This window comes from Apodemus sylvaticus, chromosome 1 (assembly GCF_947179515.1).
Source record: "Apodemus sylvaticus chromosome 1, mApoSyl1.1, whole genome shotgun sequence".
Lineage (NCBI taxonomy): Eukaryota > Metazoa > Chordata > Mammalia > Rodentia > Muridae > Apodemus > Apodemus sylvaticus.
In genome coordinates, this window is record NC_067472.1 from 42,058,845 (window position 1) to 42,076,509 (window position 17,665).

Genomic DNA, 17,665 nt, shown 5'->3' on the forward strand with positions numbered 1-17,665 from the left:
ATCTCCCCCCCCCCCTTTTTCTTTTCTGTTTTAATTTTGTGGTTAATGTGTTTTTTATTTTAATTTCTGTGGTTAATGTGCTTAATTTTAAAGGAATTCCAGTAAGTTCCATCAGATAGGTCAGGGAGCTCAACATAGAGGAAACTGGACTGTGTTGTACCATTCCGGGGAGAAATAAAACCTCAGAAGGAAGAGCAGGGGTGAAATCCATGATCCCTTTTTCTTTCTGTAGCTGAGTTGGTTCCGGGAGTAGTTTTGCAAGACTTGTTTCTCCTTGGTTTTGACCAGGGCTGAGCCAGTTCTTCAAACAAAAGACAGCCAGTTACTAACTTCTGGTTGCTAGGTGTGGCTTCAGCTCATATCCTATAAAATCAGGAGTCCAACCCTCCACTTCCAGTCTGAAACCATTTGAGCAGAGCCTCTCCTCAGTTCCCGGGAAGACAACTAAAGACAAAGGTAAGGCTTAGCTTTTATTTTACAGAGTTCTGCTTGCTGTAGAAACTAGAAAATCAGTCGGGTAAGAACTTCTTGCTTGGTTCGCCTGGGGCTTCACAAGGAAGTGCTGTTGACTGCTGAATTCAACTACAGGATTTATGGCTTGTTTCATTTACTATGTCTTACTAAATCTTGCTGCAAATGTATACCGTATGTTTATCTTTTAGACACTGCAAATTATAAGGTTTTACCTTTCTTAACTAAGAAATGTAATTTTGAAACTATGGCACATTTACTGGCTAAAGGAGCAAAGAGAAAGTTCTCTAGCAAACTTAAGAGTGAGGATTTTCTTTCCTCCTCCTTGGTAATGCTTTCCAAAGAGCCTTGAGTTTTGTGTGAGCCCAGTCCTGGAATGGGAGGCTGGTAGGGTCCCAGAGAAACCAGAAGTGAGAAACTCCCAAGAACTGTTCCAAAGTAGAAGGCTTTCAGAGCTAAAAATATTTTTCTTTAATAAAACTAAATGAATCCCAGCCTCAGAGCGGTCCCCATGCCCTTTTTAATTAACGTTTTGAATCAATGTTATGTTTACTCATAGTTTACGATGGTCCGCTTATTACTTGTCTCCTTTAAGCAGGGAGTGGCCACATTCCCTCCCTATAATCTCTGTGTCATAGACAGGCTTTTCTGGTGTGCATTTGAAAACCTAAGGGGAAAGCAGATTTTTCCAGGGTGAGGTCAGATAAATCATTCCACGGAATGCCGCAGGGGCCCTACAGAAACTCTTCTGCCTAGTGACCTCTTAGCATAGCAGAAGATAAGGAGATAAACTTCCAAGGGGTTGGGGGAGGGAACTGTACAGCCTTGGATCAAATTGCAAAAGTGAGACCAGAGGATTGCTGACGACACACTTGGCTTATTACAAATGTGCCTTCTAGAACTTTTTCTCTTAGCTCACTTAAAAATGTTAACGAAATGTCTTATCTTTTAATTTTAAATTAAAAATGTGCTTCCCCTTGCCACGGATGCCTCAGTCGTCCCATGAATCCTGAGGAATCAAGGCCCCTAATCCTGAGCAGGGACTCTGCTTTGTTCGCCGCCGCAGCTCAGTCCCAGCTGGTTCATATGTGGTCAGAAGCTGGTTTCCTGATTCTGAAATGGCTTCCTCCACATTTCAGAAGTTATGTAGTAACCAGAGCCCAGAAACACATCTCCACCTCCTAGACATCTGATATAAGACCTCTGCTCTTCAGACTATAGCAATTCTCTTAAAGAACCAGCTAATGTCAGATGCTTATTAAATACATTCTCAATCAAAAACTTCTGCAACATTGATATCTGAGCACATTGTCAGCTCAGCAGGCACTTAGTTCCCTCTAGACTGATTAATTTGATACACACTTAAAGTCAGAACAAAACAGTTCTCAAAGTTGAATTTTTTTTTTCCTTTAAACTTGCCCACATTTATCAGAGGTATCAAGCATCTAATCTATCTAATACTTTTCTCCTTTAGGTTAATTCTTCTTTGGACTCAAGGTGAAATGTAAGCTAGGTGATTTGGAACTACAATGGGTTTAAATGTTAAAATGTTTATTTTAACATTCTCATTTTACACATTAAAACCACCTGAAGGCTGGGCAGTAGCGGTGCATGTCTTTAATCCCAGCACTTGGGAGGCAGAGGCAGGCAGATTTCTGAGTTCGAGGCCAGCCTGGTCTACAGAGTGAGTTCCAGGATTTGAGTTCGAGGCCAGCCTGGTCTACAGAGTGAATTCCAGGACAGAAACCCTGTCTCAAAAAAACAAAAAACAAAAACAAACAAGCAAACAAACAAACAAAAAAAACTGAAGAAGTAGTTTCATGTAGGTTTTTTTTTTGTGAAGTCAAAAATTTCCAGTTAAAAGAAACTCACTCAAAAAAAAAAAAAAAGGCCTACATCACTGTGAGATGATATGATTCTTTTATTTAAAATACAATCATTACAGGTAAAATTTATTGGTTAAATCTGTGTAGCTGTTTCCCTATGTGCTGCTTATTTATTTAATAAGATTTATTTGTTTATTTAGTAATATCTCATAAAGTAATATGAATTTCGCATGTCATGAGTTTAGTAATAATTCATAGTGCTTATGGGTTTACAGAATTCCAGGTACCTCTTTGAGGTATTGCAGATCCCAAGCGAATGGTCTGTCTTCCAGAAGACTGTTGGAGGATAGAGGCCAGCATATGACTTAATGCATAACGCCATGAGGGTATTGGATGGGTAGAGACAAGATGCTTTCGAAGGTCCCCCAGTGCAGAGCTGAGTACCAGTGAAACCATGATGGAGATGTGATGAAGCCTTAGCTTAGTCTTCATCAAGCAGCAGTGAGTCAGGCAGAAGACAGAGGTATAGATGAGGTCAGAGCATTCCAGGCAACAGAAACTCCCTGTTCAGAAGCCCAAAGCAAAATATCCAGGAGCTACCTGTGGCTAAATGGCTTTTTAAAGTGATGTCATTGTATATTCTAATTATCTTCTCATGTGGTTATTGAAGAGTCTAATTATCTTCTCTGTGTGGGTAGTTGTGGGAAGGGCTTACAAAACACGTATTCAAGGAAGAACTGTATGAAACACGTGAAAACAAATGAAAATACACGTGAAAATAAATATCCTCAGGCTGCAGTGAAAACTATAGAGTCCCCAATGGATTCTCTGTGGGTTAATCTGAATCTCAAGTGGATTAAAAATAGTGCTGATATTGCTCTCATCTCTTTGTTGACTAATCTAAAGACATATATAGTATTTTGCAGTCAGAAAGCATATATTTATATTTTGAGTACTACTTGCAGGGTATATATCCAAAAATGACACCACATATAAAAATAATGATGGTGGTGACAAAGTTATTTTGTCAAAAAAAAAAAAAAAAAGTCTAGTGATCACTGCTACTGTCATTGTGAAACTGATAGTCCTAGCATGTAACCAGGACATAAGCCACATAGTTGTCATCTCTTGGGACACTATCTTGTGTTAATAAATAAGTTACTCAACAAGATTTTCTTCATTTTGTGCTTTGCAATTAACACAGAAATAATGTTGAAACCAGGAAGGTTTAGAAAACCAGGAAATTCAGCTGCTTTCCATACAGATTCTGGAAGTCACTTTCCACTGACACTCAGAAAGAAGCACCAAGATGGTTATATAATTACAAATCCACAAAAGGCTAATTCTTAAATGTTTCCCACTTAATCTACATATAAGGGGAAATTAACAGACAGTCCTTGTACATACACACAAAAATTGTCAAGTAAAGAAAACTATGAAACAGTATCAACTTCATGTCAGTTATCTTTAAATTAGCTTATTTTAATCCTGGAGATTAACTTGGATTGAGAACTTATTGCTAACTAATTGAAGTAGTGTTGAGATAAAGCAGTATTATAATAAAACAAATAAGATGGAAGAAGCAAAATCTTCCATTTAATTAAGTTTGTCTCTATGAAGAATCTAGGTGATAAGAAGGCAGAGAAGTTCAGCTGTGAATTTGCCTCACATTCTCCCTGTGCTACCTCCACAGTGCTTTGTATGCAAGCCATTGTCTTAATGGAGGTTAATATCTTTGGCACTTAGCAGGCTGTGATAAAATACACAGAACTCTCCTCTCCTGTATGCTTCCCTTTTCTGAACCGTCCTTCTGGCCTCTGCACATACAGCAGGCTAGAATGAGGATGCTCAGAAGATGCAGGTTCAAAGCTGTCTTCTCTAAGGACACTCTTATCAAGTACATTGCTCAACCTACTGCTTCTTCTTCTGTTGCACAATATAATTAACAGAGTCTTTATTTCATTAAGAAGCTTTCTCAGTTTTCGGAAAGGAAGTTGTGCACCATGCAGTTATTTTTAATAGTACCAAAACCATGAAAGCACAGTGCTTTCATAAACTCCCTAAGATCAGTATTCACTTGTCATGCTCACTTTTGATTTTAGACTATCCTCTGATTTAAAGAACTTTTTCTGTCTTAACTGAAAACACCAAAATTACTGATTTTTTTTTTTAAAGAAGCAAACGATTGGATCATTCATTTTGAAGATTCCATTTTACTAGGGCTTGGGTATGGTGGTCAAGATAGCAACTCTGCATGCTGAAACTCCACCAGAAGAGCAATGAAGCTGTAGGTGTGCCAACTTGGCAGTCAAAATGTGAAATACTATGTGGCAACAGCAATTACACCAGATCCGACTATAGTGGGAAGTACAATACCGTGCATGATTGCATGTCATGAATTTACCTTATGGAATAGATTGGAAGGCACTGATGTGGGAACGAATACAGTACTTTGGTGATTGCTCTCATACAAATGACAGAATAGTAATTTGAACAAGCTCCATCATCATTAGGCACAGAATGCTTCTGTTTTGAGTATTCTTTGCCGCTGGTATTGAAAATTAATCATTCTTCTTGCAGATACAGATAGAAATACTTTGTCTGGACATGCTAGCAAGGGACAACTTTATGAGTTTTACTCTTCCAAAGTTTTATGGTGACATACCATGAACTGAAATCCCTAGATTATCTTTACACCCTTCTTCGAAGGCATTCATTGCGTAATCTCCAGAGAGTGTCAGAGACTGATGAGCGTAGATGCTGAATACCACCTTCAGAAAACCATGTGGACTCTGACAAAAGGAATCACCGATGGTAGTTTGTGTTTGTAGAGAAAACCGACCAATGGTTAGCATACTTTAAGATTTAAAAAGATTTTGTTCCATTAAATCCAAACATTACCAAGCTATACGCTGTGCAGGCAGCTTGAGATACCCTTTATGATAGTTGCCAAAAATTTATGCGTATTGCAGCATCGCCCAAATGCTTCTTATTAGAACAGAGGCAAAACAATGATAAAATAATCCTTTTCTATTTGTGTGTACGCATACAAGAATAACGTTTAAGCTGCTCAAATGGGAAGAAATATGAAGATAATTATCTATTCAAATAATTTTACGTCAAGCAATGGACAAGAAAGGAAATAAAAAAGGAAAAAAAATGAAGGAAGGAAGAGGAAAAGGAAGAAGCTGTATATTTTGATAAAGAAATATATAGTTTTACATTGATCCAGTCCCGCAGATGGTTCCAGATTATTTTACTTCATAAGGGAAGCAAATCTTCTCTAGACATGCCTTTAGAACAGGCCCTAACTGAGCCCACACAGGCGCTTGCATGACATACTGAATGGCCTCGCCTTTCTCTTACCCCTTACTGCGATGCCCCAAGATTTAAAAAAGATGCTCCTCCAAACTACAAATGGGAACACACCGCTTTCCGTTCACACACATAATGCTGTTGCTCTGAGCTGTAGACATACATGTCAATTCCTTGTTGCAACTTCTGTTATCATTTATTCACCTAGCAAACTTTATGTGGCCTCTCAAATATGACAAACTTTCCCTCTATTTTTTTTCTCTGAGCTTTCAACCAGATTTGTTTTGACTTATTTCAAGAAAGCCTCTCTGAAGGAACACTTTCACCAAAGATTTCCTTAGCCTTTGTGCTTTCAACCGGAGAGCTCAGACCAGCTTTAGATTCCCAGAGGCAAAGGCAGACCTAGCAAAGCTTTTGCATTCTCCTTGCTTAGCATCTCTGGGAGGTCTGTAAATTTAGATCAGGCATGTGATCATAAGCTCTTCTCAGAACCTAAACTTAGGCGTAGCACTGGAAAGACCCTGGAAATGGCTCATTTCTGAGTAGAGGCTGTGAGTTGCATTTTAACAGTAAGAACAGTCTTTTAAAAAAAATATAAACACTGCACATTTTATGATGCACCAAGGAATAATCACAGCAAATAAGGTAAAATTTGCTTTCTATTGTAGTGTCTTGAATGTAAAGGGCAGTATTTGTAAATGTTGATTTTATGATATATAAGTACCTATTCATTTTCATTCCAGATACTTCTTTCAAAATGGCAATGGTGTCAGAATTCCTCAAGCAGGCCTATTTTATTGATAATCAAGAACAGGAATACGCTGTAAGTAGTCAAAATATTATGAAGCAGTTGCCATGTTAAAAACAAAAACCAACATGGATGAATGAATAAAGACTAATTCATATCTCTTGCACACATAGCAAGCTGTAAAATCATACAAAGGTGGTCCTGGGTCAGCCGTGAGTCCCTACCCTTCCTTCAATCCATCCTCAGATGTTGCTGCCTTACACAAAGCTATCACAGTTAAAGGTGAGTGTGTTTTCATAGAAGAATCTCCTCTTCAACATTTCATAGAAATGACTTGAAGAGTTGTTGGGAAACAAACCTTAGTGATGCAGAGTCTTATGCTGGGGACATAAAAAGATTTAGTCAGCTGCAATGGTTATTAACTAGAACATTAGTATTAGAGAGGCCTAGGCAGGAAGGTTTCCATTTCAGGACTTCATGTGCTGTGGAGTTAGATTACTTCCAAAGAGTAAGATGTCCTTCCTTTAGGTACTTAGGAAAATTTGGTCAGTGATTGAATCTTTGCTGCTATAACAGATGTCCGTACCAGCCTGTTTCTAGTAGAAATCAATGCTTAAATGAGCATCAGTGATTACATCAAGAGTTTGAATGTGTATCTGGAGTGCCAAAGTCCAGAAATCATTGATTGGCTCTTGTTTTCCATTGAAATGGATGAGGTCTTGTCTTCCGTTCTCCAGTTTGATCCAGGCTGTGGTGTTTGCTCATTTTCCAGGCTGATGCAATTCTCTTCCCCAGCTTTGCTATGAATGTGCCTTGAGCCCCACCTTGATAATGAATCTGTTTCTGTCAATTGTGGGTGATTGAGAGAATCAGTGTTAAATCCTCTCACACCTTTTATTTCCAGGTGTGGATGAAGCAACCATCATTGACATTCTTACCAAGAGAACCAATGCTCAGCGCCAGCAGATCAAGGCAGCATACTTACAGGAGACTGGAAAGGTGAAGAGAGTGGTGAACTCAGATGTTCAGTTTGCTCCCATTCGTGTTCAGTGAGCTTCTAAATCACAATTCTCAGTCTTTCTATATTAAATCCTGTTAGCCCATTACCCCCCCACCCCCCAGAAGCAGAAGTTACAATATTTGTCTCTCTTTTTTTGCAATAGGATCACTTTTTAGCAAATTTCCTCAGTTCAAACATTGTCCATCTTGTCATAAAGGATTTCAGAGGTGAAGTTCTATGCTGGAGACAAGCCATCCATTTAAGCATAATAGGCATCAAACTTACTATAGAGGAATAAAAAATGTGTTCTTATTGAAATGCATTATTTTTGTATGTCACTGAAACTAAAATGAGCTGCTTTATGGGGAAATCTAAATATTTTATGCAACCCTATATTGGAAGTAAACTTTATATCTCTTGTGGAAACTATAGATAGTTTGTTTTTAATTGGGTGCAATTAAAAAAATGGAAGGTACAATTTTATTTTTTAAATTATACTGTTTACTAGACCAATGAAAAGCATGCAACAGCTTTCTGTTTTGAGCTTTGTGGTTCCTTTCCTCTAAGGAACAATAAGAACGCAATCCTGTCGGAAGTTAGTATTAGATGCAGTACATTTCATCTAAGCACTCTACATTAAAGGATGGAGAGGACATCCTCACTATCCAACTGGTGTTTAGCATGGATGAAAGGAGCTCTAATGGATGACCCAGAAGTGAGATGTCACTAGAAACAAGACTGTTAGGAACTCACTAATCCTTTTGCTTTTCCAGCCCCTGGATGAAACCTTGAGAAAAGCCCTTACAGGCCACCTGGAGGAGGTTGTTTTGGCTATGCTAAAAACTCCAGCTCAGTTTGATGCAGATGAACTCCGTGGTGCCATGAAGGTAAATTGTTCTCACTCTCTCTCCCCCATTGCCAAGCACCCAACAGGTTTTAAGATATTTTATTTGAACAAAGGTTTTACTTGAATGCATCTATGTCTATATATCACCCGTGTGCCTGGCGTTCTTGGTCAGAAGAGGGCATTTGATCCTCTTGTGTTGCAGTTATGGATGGTTGTGAGCCACTATGTGGATGAGAGGAATTGAATCTGGGCCTGTTGTATGCACACGTGCTTTTAACAGCAGAGCCTTTTGACCAGCCCTCTAAATTACTGTTTTAATGAAAAACAACTTTCCTAAAAAGTTGTGCAGGACAAATCTGTGTGTTACTGTGGCTCAGCCTTCCGTATCTACTAGAAGACTGTCAATCAGTCAGAGTTCAGTGACTGAGCAACTTAATGATTTAATGAATCAATCAGTAGATACATGAAAACAAGTATCAACACTAATGTTTTATGCTTTTAAAATGCATAAATCAAATATATGTATTTTTTAACTTTCATCCCAAATATTGAACATAAACCTACTCTGCTTTAGAAAGATGTTATATGTTTTTTAACATATGGGCAAAATTTACTAAGTGAAAAACTACAGCAAACTTTGTGTGGACAAAACTAGTTGATTTCTTGAGGGAAAAAAACTTTAAATGTATTTTCTTTTCTTTAAATTCAGGGACTTGGAACAGATGAAGACACTCTCATCGAGATCTTGACAACAAGAACTAACGAGCAAATCAGAGAGATTAATAGAGTCTACAGAGAAGGTCAGGCCCAGTGTCTGAGTGCTTGAGTTGGACAGGAAATCAGATAGACATACATCTTTAAAGTCAGCTATGGGTGGTGACGATGTATGAGTTAGAAAACCTACACTCTAAAATGGTCCCTTACTGCTTGGGGCAATATTCCCAGAAGACAGGGTGAGGTGCCAGGGAGAAAACACGTGCCCCAACTCACCTACAACTTGTATCTTAACAGAATATGTCTTCCAGAGCCAACTAGCACAAATGGTTATAAAGAGAATTGAATTCAGAATATTTTTGGACTCAGATAACTTTCTAAAACACATTGTTACTATCCTAAACTACCTGGTGTCTTTTACTTCGAAAAGACTAAATAATTAGAATAAGTACTTCTGATCAGAACACTTTCCACTCATCTTTCTAACCTTTGTTGGAGTTTTAAAAATAGCTTTAATATATATGCTATATATAGTATATGCATATATACTGTAGCTGTCTTCAGACATACCAGAAGAGGGCATCAGATTCCATTACAGATGGTTGTAAGCCACCATGTGGTTGCTGGGAATTGAACTCAGGATCTCTGGTAGAGCAGTCAGTGCTCTTAACCATTAAGCCATCTTTCTAGCCCCTTTGTTGGGATTCTTAATTTTACCATTGAGAGCATAAACGATTCAGTTCCTTTTCTCTCTGGTTACATAGATACTTTGCATGAAACTATGGATGGCTCATTGGACCATGAGGCCTTTGGTCAATGATTCATTCCTCATTGCTGAAGGACTCTGGTTTCTGGTGATTTTCTAGTTCCTCTGAGCTGGTGGCTTATTTTGTCTTGTTTAATATGTAGCTATGTAAAGAATCTCTATCTGACTCTCTTATCAAACACTCACGGGACAGCAATATTGCATATTGCTCTCAATTTAGCACATGAGTCAAAGTAAGGAAATTTTCAACCATATTTTCTTCAGTTCTTATTCCAATACTGATGCTTGCCTTTGAGCCATTTGTCATTAATAATTCAAGAGACGTAATTATTAATGTGTTTGATGAAACACACTTTACAAAGGTAGACAATCACATGTCCCCATGATCCTGAAGACTTAAGGTGCTGTATCTATTTCATTATAAATTCAGTTAATTTTTCATTAAAGCAATACATTTGATAACTAAATGGATGTGTATAGAAATGAGTTTTAAATTACTGCATATACATAAACAACCGCCATTGAATATATAATATACATATCAAATAAGCTGCCAGTGAATATATAATATACATATCAATAAATAGCCAATGTTCAAGCAAGTACTGCCTTTTTTTTCCATTTAAATGCTGTTCTATTTTTTTCTAGCAAATAAATTGTAACATATTATGTTTCAAAATGATTTGGTAATGTGTGCTTAGCAATTCATTGTTGTTAGAAACTATTTGTGACTATGAGTTTCCATACACAGCATTGCTCAGTTTTCTTTTATTGATCTGTAGGCAAGTGTTTTATAGTCAACATGGCAGCTGCTCTCATTTTCCATTCCCACAAAACACATGCAACATGAGTTACATGTCATATGAACAGAGTTACCACAGATATGTAACACGAGTCATTCAACCTTGTAACTGGTAAACTGGGACAATTGTGTAAGATATTAGTTTGTTATTTGCATCATTATTTTTTAATAATTCACTACACAAGTTATTTTTCTTGTCTCGTAGACCTGAAAAGAGATCTGGCTAAAGACATCACTTCAGATACATCTGGAGACTTTCGGAAAACCTTGCTTGCTCTTGCCAAGGTAAAACTTAAATGCTCCGGAAAGGTGTTTGCTATTATACTGAATAAAATCTTAGAGTTGTCATAATTTTCTAGGAATTAGAAATTCTCTCTTAAAATTAATATGACTTAATTGATAGACCATACTTGTATGTATTTGAGGGAACAGTGTGATATTTTGATATATAGGATGTCAATGAATGACATAAAATAAAGTCTTTGTATTCTACCTTCATAACCACTTTTTTAGTTGAGACATTTAAAGTTTATCTTCTGGTCACTTAAAGATATCAACTATGATACAGATTACGTTTCCCTTAATGTATAGTAATGCCACAGTGTGCTCCTGCTTATTAGAGACTGTACCCTTTCATCAGCAACCCACAGACCTGTGTTTCCCACTCTATTATCTTTGCTTACCACCAATGTACTGTATGCTTCTGTGAGTTCAGGTGTTCAAGAAAACACACCTAAGTGAGCTCATGCAAACTTGTTCTGCTCTTTCTTGCCTGTGTTCCCCTGGGCAACATTACTGGACAGTTTAGATGCTGTTTTTCACTCTTTTTCCTCAAAAGTTATTGTCTGATTTTAAGAGAATTAAGCATATGTTGTGATTACAGAAAATCTTACAATATATTGGTGTATTTTTTCAGGGTGACCGTTGTCAGGATTTGAGTGTGAATCAAGATTTGGCTGATACAGATGCCAGGGTAAGCAAGGATATTCCTACTTTCTTACTCTCTATATGTGGAACCAGATCTCTGAGAAGCCAATGGTTCCTTAATGTTCATTTAATTAGATGTAGATTCTTGTAGCACAGGGATACAAAGTGTAGTCTTTTGGTTTCCAATTGATCGTATTATTCAGAAAGCCAATGACAACTTAAATAACAAATTGTCTGTTTTTCCCAATAACTGTTGGGTTAAGAATACTCCAAGTTTTAACTTTATAGTGTAAGAACATAACTATATGTAAGTCCAACCTCTTGTTCAAAATTAATGATGGGTTATTGCCCTTAATAACAATTACTCTTACTTATATTTGTGAATATCTTTTAATTTCCAGACAATTAGCTCTCCTTTATATATATTTACAGAGATTACATGATTAGTACGGCTCAGGATTATGATAGGAATTAATATTTTAGACTTTGTCAAGCATACTTGTCACAGTGATTATTATTTTCATTTGCAAAGGAGAATAATTGTCTTTAAATTATTTCCTAAGACTATATAGCTTTCAAATTTCACAGTTGAAATTTGAGTATAACTATCATAGCATCAGTATGGAATATCCTTCAGTAGCAAAATAATTGTGGATATAGAGGAGAAATGCTAGACCTAGGCAGTGGTTGAAATTCTGATTTATTAATACTACTTGCTAATAATTTATTAGAGCATTAAAGAATAGAAGAAATGAATCTGTTTTAAGAATTCCTTGAGTTGTCCTATATGCAGAATAATTTTAAAGCAATTAGCCAAGAGATATCGTGAAAACATGTGCTCAGTTTTTCACATTAACAAAATGCCTTGAGAGATACTGTTGACTTTATTGTCCTGTCCTCATTTTCAAGAGAGGCCAAGATAAGTGTTGCCTACTCTGATCATATAGAATACAGAGTAATTGCCTATATTACTTTTGTTTAATGTAACATTTTTATGTGCTTGTCATTCAGCGCAGGGTCACATGGTTACTTATCCATTTCTTGACAGGCTTTGTATGAAGCTGGAGAAAGGAGAAAGGGCACAGATGTGAACGTGTTCAGTACAATTCTGACCACTAGGAGCTTTCCTCATCTTCGCAAAGGTAACAATAAATTAGTTTCTCTGGATTGGGTTTAGAGATGATCGCATGTTGCTTATGGAGGATAAGTGAGAGGAAGAAAAGAAAGAAGTCCTTCCCTATGCAATGGCAATAGGTGTACATTTATTGCTCTATGCCTATTAGTTTTGATCTGCCATCATTCACACCACTGAGAACATACTTTCTCACTTTGGAGTGGGGGATATGACTTATTTTCACGGCTTCTATTCTTTCAAAGTTTTGAAGTAGCTATAACAAGAGATATAAATACAGAAAAATGAGACAAAAAATGAAGAAGAAAAAAGGAAAACATCCCGAGGGTCTAAATGAAGGAAAGAATGTGTGGTTGGTCCAGAAACAAGAGAGAGCAAAAGAAAATCTCCAAATTCCCAATGATTCAAAGCTAAGATGTAGTCTCTGAAACTTTTGGGAAGGCAGAGTGTAAGAATACCAATGCAAAGTTCATTATTGTATACCAACACATGATTTCAGTGTCCCCAAGGAACCCCTGAGTCAGTTATTCTGATTTTGCTAAAGTTTACTAGTAGAAAGGATGCTTTGCAAAAATCTTAACTTCGGTTTCCCATTCAGTGTTTCAGAATTACAGAAAGTACAGTCAACATGACATGAACAAAGCTCTGGATCTGGAACTGAAGGGTGACATTGAGAAGTGCCTCACGGCCATTGGTATGTAGAGGTAGTATAGGCGAAGCTTCAAGCCTGACCCCGTACACTTGCATTTCACTGCTGCTCTAATAAAAATAATATAAGAAAAAATCCTGAGGAGATGATGCATCTCTGCATCTATGTTCACACTGAGGCAATATGTAAGACTGATGATGAAATAATAAAACCCAAAGGCTTTTCTTTTCTTTTCTTTTCTTTCTTTTCTTTTCTTTTCTTTTCTCTTCTTTCTTTTCTTTTCTTTTCTTTCTTTTCTTTGCTTTTCTTCCTTTTCTTTCCTTTCCTTTTCTTTTCTTTCCTTCTTTCCTTTCCTTTCCTTTCTTTTCTTTCTTTCTTTCTTTCTTTCTCTCTCTCTCTCTCTCTCTCTCTCTCTCTCTCTCTCTCTCTCTCCCTTCCTTCCTTCCTTCCTTCCTTCCTTCCTTCCTTCCTTTCTTTCTTTCTTTCTTTCTTTCTTTCTTTCTTTCTTTCTTTCTTTCTTTCTTTCTTTCTTTCTTTCTTTCTTTCTTTCTGAGGCAGGGATTTTCTGTGTAACAGTCCTGGCTGTTCTGTAACTCACTCTGTAGACTAGGCTGGCCTTTAATTCACAAAAGATCTTCCTGCCTTTGCCTCCAAAGTGCCTGGATTAAAGGTAGACTCCACCTGGCTTGGCTTAAGGAAGACTTTTTAATGAAACAGATGCTCTTTAAGATATGGATATGCAGAATACATTTTTGAATCCCTGTTTATAAGGCAATGCACCAAGCAGGATGTACCTCCTGGGTGGTCACGAAGAGAAACTCATTGAATTTCTGGTGTAACTTCTTAAATAGTCTTGAGCAAGTCCCAGAGAAACTAATTTAGTAGGTATGGGTTCATTTCTAAAAATCTGAATCTTTTACATGTCTCTCAGAGACATGCACTGCTTGTGTGGGCCATGGTTGTGAAAGAAGATGGTTGTGTTCTAAGAAGAAGCCTGACCTTTATACTGGTTTCCCTATACCCACAGAGAGACGAGAATATTCAGGGTAGAGTCACTACTGAATATTGACTAGAAAAAGAATGTTGAAAACCACCTTGTGTAAAGGTGATTTAGTCTTCTAATAAAGTAAACATCCTTCATTAGGCAGAGGAACAGAACTCTTTTTACAAAATTATTGTCTATTCATTTATTTATTTGTTTGTTTATTTATTTATTTATTATTTGGCTTGGCCTAAATCTGTCTATTTTTTAAATATGTATGTCCATTTTGTGATGAATATTTAAACTGCAATTTTCATCTTTTCCAGTGAAGTGTGCCACCAGCACTCCAGCTTTCTTTGCTGAGAAACTGTATGAAGCCATGAAGGTACTGTTCTTCTTATAGGCTTTATTTAGAGGAGCAATGGTCTGCAGATAGAAGAGCAGGGAGCTTTTTGCTGGAAAAATCGCATCACATATATTTCCTTTAAAGAAAAGTACTGCTTTATTCAATTTGAAGGGAAACACGCTTCTGCATTAGAATATACTTGTTGGATTTGGTGCACTTTTAGAAAAGGTAAAAGGTAAATATGATTTTTGAGGTGAGCTAACCAGAAGTTTACAGGTAATTTATAATTTACTTAACACCCAAATCCCCAAAAGAAGAGTGGTACAATCCCCCTTTTACGAGTGATTTTAATAACTTACGTCAACCAAGGTCGTGAGCTTTATAGTCTTCCACTTTCCAGCTTTATAGTCTGGCTTTCTTTTGACTTGCTAACTACACTGCCTTTCATGCCATAGACTCATAGTGATATTTTAAATTATCATTCCATGGTTAGAAAAGTAGAAGGTGGTATTGGGATGCATTTGAGATACTTGAATCAAGCAAGGAAGTTGCAGTAGAAGAGATTGCCCCAGCACTTGTATTTTGTGACAGAAAGACAAGAATTATGTCACGATCTTCTCTTTGTAACACATGTAAATCGAAGCCTTATGAGAAGGCGAGAGTGATGGAAAGAGCTAACAATATGAATAATTGAGGAGCTCTGTAAAATGTTATCTATGTTTCTCATTTTTATCAATTCAGACAGGCACAATACTTGGATATTAATTAATTCTCCCACCATTCCCCGTGTCAACTTTTTTTTTTGTTTTTGTTTTTGTTTTTGTTTTTTTGTGGGGATTAGCTTGAAAGTTTAAATGAGTATAGAATTATAAAAGACATGGTCTGCCCTTATAAGATGGCTGCTTCATTGTAAAAGAAATGGGAGGCAACTGAGGTTTTAAAATAGCTGAGATTTATGACTTCAGGGAACAAAACATATTATTTGATAGTTGAGATACAGCAAAGATTGGATGGTGGAAAGCCAATTAAAAATCTGCAGAAACCCTTTATACCTTCTGTTAATATAATTCCTGGTGTTTTCTTTCATTCTTTCATTACCACTATGCTCTCTCTCTCTCTCTCTCTCTCTCTCTCTCTCTCTCTCTCTCTCTCTCTCTCTCTCTGGTGTGAATGAGTGTGTGAATGTGTGTGTGTGTGTGGGTGTGTGTGGTGCATTAGAAAGACACACACTCTGAGGGAGGGAAAGAGGTAGAGAGAAGGAGAAGAGAATAGCATATAGGGCTGATTTAACTTTTTTTGAAAACCTGGTGCATTCATTGAGAAGTTTCTTACATGTCCTGAAACCACGATCTATCTGCACAGGGCGCTGGAACTCGCCATAAGGCATTGATCAGGATTATGGTCTCCCGTTCAGAAATCGACATGAATCAAATCAAAGTATTTTACCAGAAGAAGTATGGAATCTCTCTTTGCCAAGCCATCCTGGTATGTTGTGTTTTCTAGCATGGCACCTCATAAAAGAAAGTTCTTTAAACCATATTTTTCAAGAGTAGAGCTGATGTGATATGCTACAGCTATACATTGCATATTTAAGAATAGCTCAGCTTCTTGGTATGAATGATTCATAAATAAATTAAAATTTACATAATTAAATCTAGATTACCAAAGAACTAAGTTCATTTTGAACCATATAGAAATGTCTAGTCTTTTGTGCATAAATAATTCTGGCAGTATTGATATGTGTCATGATTTATTTTGTAGTTAAAATTGAAGGACTAAAAGTTTAGTATTAAAATTAATTTTCAGTGTTTTACTTGTACTTCATATTTTTTGCATAAAATATTCAAAACATATGTTTGTCATGAATTATGGTAATAGAAAATAGCACATTACAAAAAGTCAAGGATGCTGACCCTACAGAAAGATGATCATTTATATTCATATTATTTGTATTTGATAATTAAAATAAATGAACTTCATATGAGAAAATTATAGGCCCATAGCTTTTACCCCTTTTGTTGAATGATTCAGATATTTTCTCCTGTGGGGTACCATATTATATAATACTTCAATTAATTATATTATATATTAATACTAAGAAATAACCTGTTCTAATATACAACAATTAGTTCAGAGTAGATTTGTTCTGATTCTTCTCTGGCGAACATTTAATTTAGATCTTTTAAAGCACAACTATATTAAACACTATAATGTGTGACTTGCTTTGTAACTGGCTCTATAAACACCTCACTACTTCTACAATTAAAATATCTTGTATTCATCATGAATTTGCAACATGTCAAATATATTCTCTTTTTAACCCAACAGGATGAAACCAAAGGAGACTATGAAAAAATCCTGGTGGCTCTGTGCAGTGGAAACTAGATACCCTGACTACTCTGCAAGATTCTGAGGAGAGCATCTCTTAGTTGTGTGTTTTTTTCTGCCACATGGGCTTAAGAAGGAAAGTTTCTTCAGCACATAAGTCTCATCACTTGCTTTGAGTAATATAGCCTATAAATACATTTTACATCATTCCTCTGTACAATAGAGAAATACTTGCTTTGTTAATTATGTTTATCCCAAATTATAAATCCCTGTAAGCAAGTCACTTTGGTAACATTCCTGAGAAAGAAATTTACATAGACTAAAATAAAACAATTTTGTAAGACAATTGGTGTGTCATTGTCTCTGCTTTTGTGATTTTCTTTTTGTGTGTGTGTGATCTAATGGCTTAGTTTAACAAAGAAGAGAAGTCAGTTTTCCTTATTTGTAGATAATTTTGTGATTTGGTGAAGTCACCAAAGTTCTACCAGAAAGCTTGGTTAAATAAGAAGTTTCACCAAATCAGCAAGACTCATAATCAGTTAAAAAAATGGCCTTTCTGAATGTCAATATTAAGCATGCTGAAAAAAACAGGTGGAAGCAGTCTAATTCACAATAACATCTTAAAAATAGTCTAGGAGTAAACTTAACAAGGAACTGTTGAGGTTTGTTCTGTCGCTACGTATACTAATGCTAAATACTGGCCCCCAAGGTCTGGTTGTGCCCAGGGATGAGGAGATCCTCACACACACCAAATGATGCCATATGACCTTGCTCTCTAATTTAAAATTATTGGGTGAATAAAGATGCCCACA

General features: G+C 36.6%; 1 protein-coding gene across 1 annotated transcript; it reads left to right on the forward strand.

Moving 5' to 3' along the window:
* The first annotated feature begins 329 nt into the window (after nucleotides 1-329).
* Anxa1 (annexin A1) lies at nucleotides 330-17,199 on the forward strand. The gene is made up of 13 exons (XM_052188494.1): nucleotides 330-456; nucleotides 6,356-6,435; nucleotides 6,534-6,642; nucleotides 7,265-7,359; nucleotides 8,134-8,247; nucleotides 8,917-9,007; nucleotides 10,695-10,774; nucleotides 11,406-11,462; nucleotides 12,465-12,558; nucleotides 13,147-13,242; nucleotides 14,506-14,564; nucleotides 15,888-16,010; nucleotides 16,854-17,199. Exons 2-13 carry the CDS (start codon nucleotides 6,370-6,372, stop codon nucleotides 16,908-16,910), a joined length of 1,041 nt encoding a protein of 346 aa, XP_052044454.1. The 5' UTR covers nucleotides 330-456; nucleotides 6,356-6,369; the 3' UTR covers nucleotides 16,911-17,199.
* Nucleotides 17,200-17,665: the final 466 nt, after the last annotated feature.